The 9,924-nt window shown below is 44.1% G+C and overlaps 1 protein-coding gene across 1 annotated transcript in view; it reads right to left on the bottom strand.

Moving 5' to 3' along the window:
• Positions 1-8,892: 8,892 nt before the first annotated feature.
• The window catches only part of SPAG6 (sperm associated antigen 6), a 47,086-nt gene continuing 46,054 nt past the window's right edge, over positions 8,893-9,924 (bottom strand). The window contains exon 11 of the mRNA XM_050891088.1: positions 8,893-8,974. Within this exon, the coding sequence (XP_050747045.1) occupies positions 8,893-8,974 (82 nt within the window). The remainder of the gene's footprint in view (positions 8,975-9,924) is intronic.

Genomic DNA, 9,924 nt, shown 5'->3' with positions numbered 1-9,924 from the left:
GCCTCTGGGGGATTAACCAATAAAGAAAAAAATTCTGCTTGTTCAGCCTGATGTTAATGTTGGTTTGGTACTTTCATTAGCGCAAAGATTTGCTCACATCCCCCTCTAATACCTTCTGCCTTCACAGCCGCAGCATGCTAGGGTGCAAATGCAGCACTCTGGCAAATACAACTTCATCTTCTGATGTCATCAAGTGCAAATGTCTTGACTTGGAGAACACCAAATTCTGCGCAGGTCAGGTTCAAAGAGCTTGAGGATAAAGAAATATATGTAATTATTATTATTACAGTTCTATACCAAGCCCAGATAATAAGAAGAGGAATTAGATTTCTTATCTTCAGCTGCATTTGACTGTAAGGTTAGAGATCAGTGACATCTTGATTAGGAAACAAGAATGATTGATATGAATCAAGAGATTCAAAATGAATCAAGATGATGTGAATCACAGCGAATCAAACGTGAACGATATGAGTTGTGCTCTGTGCTGAGGAGCTCCCTGACTGTACCAAGCTCCAGCAGGAAAGCCAAGACCAGGGGAGTCTCTGGGTGAGGAGCAGAGGGGACAGTCCTGCTGGAGGCGGGGCAGCCTCTCACAGCATGCCCGACCAGGAGGAGCCCATGAATGGGGCTTTCTACAGACAACTGGCAGAAGTGTCCTTCTTACCCGCCCTGATCCTTACGGAGGATTTCAACCATCCAGGCATCTGCTGGATGGGCAACACAGCATTGAGCAGGCAATCCAGGAGCTTCTTACACTGCGCTGGTGATAATTCCATCACGTGAATGCTGGAGGGGCCAGCTGGGGGTCACACTCGCACACTTGACTTGCCAGTGGTGATTGTGGTCACAGTATCAGCCCAGGCTTATCTTCCGTCACCATTACTGAATTCAGGATCTAGAAGGCGGCTGGGAAGGTAAGCTACAGAGTTATGACTCTGGATTTCAGAAGAAGAAACTTCATTTTACTCAGAGACTTGCTAAATAAAATCCCCTGGGATGCAACCATGAAGTGCAAACGTGCCTGGAAGATCTGAACAATTTTTAAAGAGATCTTACTGAAAGCTCAGCGAAAAACGATCATGTTGTGCAGGAAGATGGAATTTCAGCAGAAGACCTGATTGGCTACAGGAGCATCTTCTTGATGAAACCAGATGCAAAAAGGGAGCACACAAGAGATGGACGCGAGGGATGGCACCCATTTCCTGAAAGAACTGGCCAATGTGATTGTGAGACTGCTGTCTACTGTCTGTGACAACTGCGGTGACTGGGGAAGCCCCCGATGGCTGGAAAAAGTCTGACACTTCATCTATCTTTAAAAAGGCGAGAAAGGAAACCGGGGAACTATCTGCTGATCAGCAGCATCTCAGTCACTAGAAGATCAGGGAGTGTGTCCCTCTTGGGATCCACTTCCAAGGCCATAAAGAACAAGAAGGTATCTGGGAAGAGTTAGTATGGATTTACTGATGGCAAACTGAACTCGACCAACCGGCCTGCTTTGTAAGATGAAATCACTGAATGTGTGAAGATGATGAAAGCACTGGGTGTAATTTACCCTGACGTTAGACAGGCTTTGACACCATCTCACACAACATCATCATTTGGAAGCTCAGAGGGTGTGGGCTAGAAAGACAGGCTGTAAGAGTGGCTGAAAACTGGCAGGTCATGTCTGGCAGGTCACCAGCAACCAGAGGAGCACCCAAGGGGTCAGTACTGAGATCCACATTGTTCAGTATCTTCATCAGCAACCTTGATGGTGACACAGTCAGATTTGTTGATGACTTAAACTGTCTGGACTGACAAACGGCAAAGCTTCAATGCAGAGGCTCCTTTATAAACTTCAGATCTGGGCCAACAGACACCTCATGAGATTCAACAAGGAAACATGATCCGTCACAGGCTGGGAAGCACCTCACTGAAGAGTCATCCTGGTGAAGAGGAGCTGGGGATTACAGAGGGCATGAGGCCAAACGTGAGTCACCAGCGTGCTCTCATCTCAACAGGGCATGTCACATCCTGGGCTACATTAGGAGGACAGTGGCCAGAAAACTGAGGGAAGATATTATCTCCCTCTATTCAGCTTCGCACCCAATTTTTGGATCCAGCAGTCCAAGAGGGGCGTAGAGAAACTGGAAAGGTCCCAAGAAACTGAGATGATCAGAGGCCTGGAGCGACGTGAGAAGGGCTCTGGGAGCTGTACTTGTTTAGTCTGATCAAGGGGAGGCTAAGGGCTGCTGGAACAGCCGCCCACAGCTCTTTGAAGGGTGGTTACACAGACGAGAGCCAAACTTGTCTTCTTAGTGCTAGAGGCTGTAAAAGGGGCCAGTGGCCACAAGCTGAGGTCTGGACATGAGAAGACATGTTCACCAGGAGGGCAGTGTAACCCTGAAACATGTTGCTCAGAGAGGTTGTGGAACTTCAGCTCTTGGAGATGTTTCAAAATTTAGCTGGACCGTGGCTGACCTCATCCACTGTTGGTGACAGCCCCACTTCAGGGAGGATGTTGGACTAGATGAGAGGTCCCTTGATTCTATGATTAACTAGTTGAAATAATAACTGTATCAAAATGATAACAAAATATGATTATAAATAAGATTAAGTGGATTCATTTCCAATTTGCAAGAAGAAGGTAGCTGAATATGCACTATTTCATATTTTTGCACTGCACTAGAAGAAACTATACAGTGATTCCTGAGTAATGTTTTAAAAAACTTCAAGATCAGGGGAACAGTAAATAACAAGGAGGAAAGACTGTAACCCAGTCAACTCGATCATTTGCATGGGCACAGTGAAACCATAAGCTTTCCAACGCAGCCAAAAGCAAGCTCAGACACTTACAAGGATGAAAGATTTACAGCAGAAGAGATGCCATGCTGATCAGCAGAGGTTAGAGAAAAAGACTTGGAGAGCACAGTAAATGAATTTGAATTTGCAGAGCATATTGCTGTCACAAAAGGAGCTAATATACAAAGACTGGTGCACACCAACGCAGATAAAAGGAAACGCCAAGTATGACGTGGTAGGTTACGTCACCTCTGACATCGGCCCTCGTAGGCTGTTCTGCTGGCCACCTCCTGAGCAGAATATGAATGAACAGGAGAGAGTCCTAGAGGGTAGAAAGTGTCTTATGGTGAGAGACTGAAACATTTCAGTATGGTAGCTTTTCAAAGGTGAACATAATGGAGATTTCTGCACTGGTTTGAAGAGAGACGATTCCACATGTCTCAGCGGCATAGGGGCAAAACTGAGTTTTGCTGCTTCCTAGTTGAAAAGAAAAGAGCTTTTACGGGCAGTTTGGTGTGTTTTCCTCCACCTCCTGCGTATAGGCAGAGCTGGCGAGCCCTGCAAGCCCGTGCCAAGCCCTGCAAGCCCGTGCCGAGCCCTGCAAGCCCGTGTTCCTGCCTCTGTCCCAGCGCTAGGGGAGCAAACTCAAAGCGGGGCTGTGGGCATGGGCAGCAGGGACATGGTTTTCCCTCTGCAGATCTGTTTTGCTGCTTCCAGCAATTTGCTGCCTGGGGTGTCTGCTTGTTCTGCCCTCACCCAACACAGGCTTTGGTCTCAGCCTATTCAGACAAGGAACACAGATTCAGCATCTCTGAAAGCTTTCGCAAAGGTTGGAAGTTGAAGCTAGATCAGTTGAAACAGAAAACAAGCCACAGTTACGTACACAACATATATATGAGCTAAATAATGGTTGTTAACTATTGAAATAAATGACTGCTGACTGGCGAGCAAATGCTATTAAATTGAGTGTATGTTTGTCCCAAAAGCTGGTGTTTTCTGCAGCTATTAGGCTTGAAACATGACTTATCTCTGGGTTGGCTAGGCGGGAGGTCAGCTAGATGATCACGCTGGGTCTTTCCGGCCTTAAATTCTGTGGCTCTGTGGAAATTATGTTTCAGAGGGTTTTTCTCATCGTAGCCAGACTGAGAGCTTGAAATCCACATGGTTACTGACAACTCCCAACTGTCAGTAAAGCTGTTTCACAGAAAGTGTTACATGACTGATGTCTCTACAACTGCACTTTTCCAAACAGATGGGGGAAAAAAAAGGCACTGGTCTCAAATCAAATTAGTCTTGATGGATTACGCAAAAGAAATTCAACACATGCTCCACATTTTGAGAAACTTCTAAATATAACATCTCTATTGAAAACAAAGTATTTGATGGTGCTAAAAATACGTAAATACACAGCTATAAAACTATCTTCACATTACGGAATGAGGACCACTATTAGGGGCTGGAAAAATGACATTTTCGTGATGCAGGAGACCCATGTCAGGGTTGCCACACCTTGTTTAACCTCAGAGATAAGCTTGTTTTTGAACGCTCACTGTTTGACTTCTAGAGCTTTGTCTCTACAGAACACAGGGCAAAGATAAAAATGTTCCCATTGTAACTGATGCCGTCATTGCATTTAGAAATAATAAATCCGTGACATTATGGAAAAAAATTAAAATAACCCACAAGGGAAAACGTGATATTTAAATTTTGTTGCTGCTGGAAACATACTGTAATAAAGAATTAACCGGTGAGTCTTGGTCTACACCCTGGTTTTCTTTCTTTATAATTAAGCAGGGTATAATTTTATTTTACCAAAATAGTTATACTGGTAAAACATTTACTGCATATGTGATTTCACTCATATAAAGATATGATGCATTAGTATATGTTATGCCATCACCATTTCAGGAAAGAGATACAGCAGTGTAAGAATAGCACCCTAGTATACCTACATATCTACCAAGCAATTGTACTGGCTTAAATGGAGCCATGTAGTTAAGGGAGCATACTGTGTATGTTCAAATAGGTTCTTGGGAAGTTAGAGAGTGATATTCTGAAGATATAAGTCTTTTACAATTACTTGTAGGAATTAATAATAGTAGAAAAAGCATTCTAAGAGACAGAATTAGCAGAATAAAAAGGCAGAGCTGAGATTTGCATGAACAAAAAAGGCAGATTTTTTTCTGAATAATTTCAAATTACACAGCTAAAACAGGCACTGAGAAGTATAACAAACAGGGTCTGTATAACAGAGGAATGATTTTCTCAAGAAAATTACATTTGAATTCATTTATAGCTGTTTTAGTGCTCCAAGTGATAAAAAGCAAATCACATCTCTAGGTTCTTTATTCCATGTAGAACCTGCTTTGAAAAAAAGAATAATGACAGCTTCCTAATTATTATTTTTAAGGTAATTTTTAAAATAAGAAAAAGAATCTCCCATGTAATTACCAAAAAGAATTAATATCCTTCCAGGAACAGCAGCAAAAAATTGGACTGTAGCCTCCTACCTGGTACGGGGCCAGGGAGTTTTCTTTGGTAAGACTGTGGCAGGCAGAAGAGGCATGAAAACCATTGTAGCAGCAGACGTTAAGAACATTAGCACGGGGGACAATTTTGTTCCACTTGTCAGCGAACACATACAAGATCATCTTACTTGGCTCAGTAAAGACCAGTACGGCTCTGTGCAAGTGGCAGAAGAACATCCATTTCTCCATGAGAAACACCCAGAGTACCACTGCAGGAAAGGCACTTGCAGTTCTCGCAACAATAGTTAGAATTATAACTGGGGGTACTGAAAAATATTAACTAGTGCCTAAGCAGTGCTTTTTTATCTTCAGTATATTTTACAAACATTAATTTTGATTCAGCTCTGGCTTATGCCAGCTTGCAGCAGCAGCCAGACGGGGCTCGCTGCCCCACCAGGCACCTACACGACTTTGCAGGGACGTTTATACGGTGGGAGGTGCTGCCTGGGAAAGGATCTCGTTCAGGCATGTGCTGAGTCAATGTGTTTCTCTGGCAGCTTGTACTGGCAGAACAATTATAGTGGCCAAAGAGTTATTTATAACTGTCCTCCCGCAACAGGATTCTTGAGGGAGGATGTTGGTACGAACACTGCTATTCCATGTACACACACATCTACACACACGGCAGCTGCATCTCTATTGAATGAATGCAGAATACTGTTCTGACATAAGTCCTGGGTTTTTTTTTTCCAAGGAGGTCACTTGTATGGGGGTAAAAAGAATGCAGCTCCAACCACAGTCAGTCCACACCTCATCCGAAAGCCTGGAGGCCTCCCCACAAATTGCCATAACTTCTTCATGAACTCATCAGAACTGACAGCATGGGTAAGCCTCTGACCATACAAACAAACCCAAATACTAATGTGGCTTCACTTACTTTGGCTTGCCTTAGACTCACCTCCTCTCAGAAAGCAGCCACCATGCAGCTTCTGAAGTCCATGTGAGAGTGGGGAAAAGAAAACTTATCCTTGAAAAACTCAGGGCTCCAAACTCATCACCCTGCAGGAAAGCCACCCCCATCAGACACAGCAGAGCCTCATTCCCTGCTGGCTGCAGCCCCTTCGCTTGCTCATGTGGAACAAGTTACAAAATCAGATCATTGCTTAACCAATTTAACCAGTAACCTACCACAGGTGAAGAATGACCTTCATAGTATTCTTATTTTCTTGTACTCCAGAATATGGATGACCCAGGTAGAAAAATCAAACGATCTGAAAATGCAATGGCAAATGCCTTATCTGCAAAATGCAGTCATACGTATGGGGCCTCCACACAGCAGCACTCCTTCATTACTGTACTGGCTGCGAGCAGGTTGGTGAGGAACAGAAATAGTCCTTAGGCACTCAAGAATGTGTGCCTGCTAGTTTATTTTCTTTGTTTTGCAGTTTCAAATGCGAGCGTTCAGCCTGCCTGTCTGCTGTGAGAAGGCTCTGCAGCGGAGGAGACGCTGCTTCCCGCGCTGAGGTTTTGTACATTTTCCTTTCCTGGCATTTCCCTGTGCAGGGGGAAAATGTACATTTTGCTCTTTGTGTACAGAAAATGTAAAGAAACTGGGAAACAGGATGGGGTTGTTTACTAACCCTCTCCACAAGCTAACGTAATGGCAAAGGAAGACCAAATGCAAAATCTCCATGAGAGAGAAAACAAAGCCTGTCTCTCTTCCATCTTGAATCTCAGGGTCCTGCCAGGCAGGCAGGATGCTTCGCACATTTAAAGGTGCAAAGCACATAATAGGAGCTGTATCATAGGGGAAATAAATATGTCTGCATGCATTTCAGAGAAGGTAGGACTGGAAGCAAAAAAAATCACAAGTACAACCCTTTCTCCACCATTTTTCTTTGATACGCAGATCTGTATGTTACGAACTACCACAACAGTAGAAGGAGGTGTTGCAAAAGGGAAACAGCCGACTGATTCCAAAATTGGGATTCAAAACCTCTTGCACACAGCATAGAAATTAGACTAGAGAAGTAATCTTTTGTACTGATGGGGCTGAATTAAGAAGCTTCAATTCATGGTCCGTCTATATTTATTTCAGCTACACAAACCCTGGTTTGCTTTGGGGGTTCAGAGGCGCTGGAAAGATTTCATAATGCCACTGTGTCAGAGTTTGATGGCTGGTTTTCATTCCAGACAACATAAGAGTTGTACAGCAGCTATCGAAGTGCCAGTATCAAAGAAACAGCAGCGATGTTGCGCTTCACAATTATTTTTATTCTAAGACTCATGTGCTTTGTTACATTTTCTTAAACAAAAAAAAGGAAAAAATCCCTCTCCTTAGTGGCACTAAAATTAGCAATGCCAAGAATAGATACCAAAATCATCTTCTTCCCCATTTATTTTGCTCAGATGTGAATGACGCTGCGTCAAGCACAGAAAAGGAGTATATTAGTCTCATGCTGCTGGAAAAACAAGTGTATTACATTGCTGAAATGTCAAGTTTCCACCATGCATTTGATAATAGATTGTGTGCTCAGTTTCTTGCATCCGTTGTAGCAGCTTTCTGAAGATATGCTCTGCATTTGCCAACAAACCAGCCTGCCCTTTGGACTGAACCATTCCAGCCAACTGTGGCTTTATCATTAGCCCTTTTAGGTGTGGCCTGGCCTGTCAGATGGTTGTGTATTTAAAAAATAGTTAATACTTTCTTAACAACAGAATCCTTCACCTGATTGATTTTTTTTTTTAATTATCCCATAATCTTCCATGATGCACTCTTCCCGCAAAGATTTTTGGCTACCGTAACAGCTGAAAGGTCACACCTGGACATCATCCATCACAGCGGCTTTTTCTCCGCACTGCGATTGCATGGGTGGTTGTTTGTTTTGCAGGCTGCGGTAAGCAGGTAGGAACAACTCCGGCGAGAAGGGTTGCATGCTGTCAGTGTAGGTCCCCAGATGACTTCTATCATAATTTTAAGGCTCTGCATGTTATGAAATGCCCCGACACTAAGCTTCAGTCTGTTTCAAATTATACCAAATGCCCGCATATAAATCTCATTCAGAGTGGTCCTCCGCAGACACAGGCTGTGTGACAAGCTCAGGGTGCAGAGAGCTACTTAACTAGGTACAATTGCTATATCCTAGTTATCATTTTAAAAAAAAAAAAAAAAAAAGGACTTAGAGTACCTTTCTTCAACTCACTTACCAAAAACCGAGACTGGAAAGCATCGGTGATCATACACATCTTCTCTGAAAACTCTGGAGAGGAACCGGCTTCCGGAAATTCTTTCCCTTCAGCTGCAGCCTTGTGAAACCTGCTTGTCTTCAAAATCTTACAGCAGTAGTTGAACGAGCGGTGCTGTCAGCTGCCTGGTTTTAGATACACTGCTGCTGCAGGCTAGAAAATAAATGTGGGGTCAGTACCCAAGGGATGGGTGCAGAGAGGGGGCCATAAGGGGAGAGGAAGGACCCTGTATCTATGAGAAGTGACCCGCTTAAAGAGCCCCCGGTCGCTGTCTGCTTTTCTCCCACCGCCTTGCCCCCTCCTCGTGTGGTGTGGGATGCCATGTTGTGTGGGAAAGACAAGCTGAAAAGCAGTGCAGGAGGAAGACAGTAACACACCATCGGGCACTGGAACTTAGTCAGCATCTCCAGGAACAGGGAAGGCTGAAAGTAGCAGTGGGCACAGAGAAGATGCTACCAGCTTGATGAAGGTAAGAAGCACTGTAAGAAAACAAGAAAGGAAAGTGGACAAATTAGCTGAATAAATTTTGTGGTGAAAACAGCTGGATGAGCATCTCTGGAGACTGAGAAAAACCAGAAGCAGAATGGAGAGATCATCATCATCTGTCCATGCTTATAATGATGACAGATATGACAGCCTGCCCAAGCCAAGCGTTCCCGTCCTGCTGCGGCACTTTCTCTTCACAGAACAAAGCTCCTCGGCAGTCACTTTGAGCCCAACAAAAAAATGACATCTTTTACTGCTGCCTCCTGTGTTTTTATTTACTCTTCACTATTTCTTTTTTTCTTTTGTATTTTCCTTTCTCCCCATCTTGGTGATGATCAGTAAAGAGCATTACCTGCAAAACTGCATTGCCTGTCAGCGGGTACAAGAAAAGGCTTCGCTGCCTTCCAGCCTCTTTCCTGAGCTGGATCCTCTCAGAGTCTCCTTAGCAGCATTTGTCCCTCATCAGATGTCATGTAAGAAATATCTGTGTTTAATAGTTGGGCCAAAAACTTTTCATTGTGGTGTTTCTCTAGCCCAAAGGGTCTGTATTTAGCTATGTTCTTCAGCTTTGTGCTCATTTCTTCTGGGGGATGGGGAGGGTAACCCAGCATGGTAAGCACCAGGCTGCCAGAGGGCTGGCAAGCCGCCATTGCAACTCCCAGCCACAAAAAGGACTTTAGAAGGGATCCTGGGAATTGCAGACCAGGAAGTTTGCCATCCATCCTTGCTAATGGTAGTAGGGTCTGAAAAAATAAAGTCACTGTAGACAGGGATAAACATGGTCTGTTGGGAACAAGGCAGCGTGGCTTCTGCAGAGAGAAACTCTGCCTCACCAACACACCGCAGTCCTCGGAGTGCATCAGTAAAGACAGAGAGTGGGTCCAGCAGACACAGAGCAGTCAAATTTTGAAAAAGCTTTTGATGAGGTTCCACACCAAAGGTT

Source organism: Gymnogyps californianus, chromosome 2 (genome assembly GCF_018139145.2).
Source record: "Gymnogyps californianus isolate 813 chromosome 2, ASM1813914v2, whole genome shotgun sequence".
NCBI classification, from domain to species: domain Eukaryota; kingdom Metazoa; phylum Chordata; class Aves; order Accipitriformes; family Cathartidae; genus Gymnogyps; species Gymnogyps californianus.
Note: the sequence above shows the minus strand (reverse complement) of the source record. Positions and strands in the feature narration are given on the sequence as shown.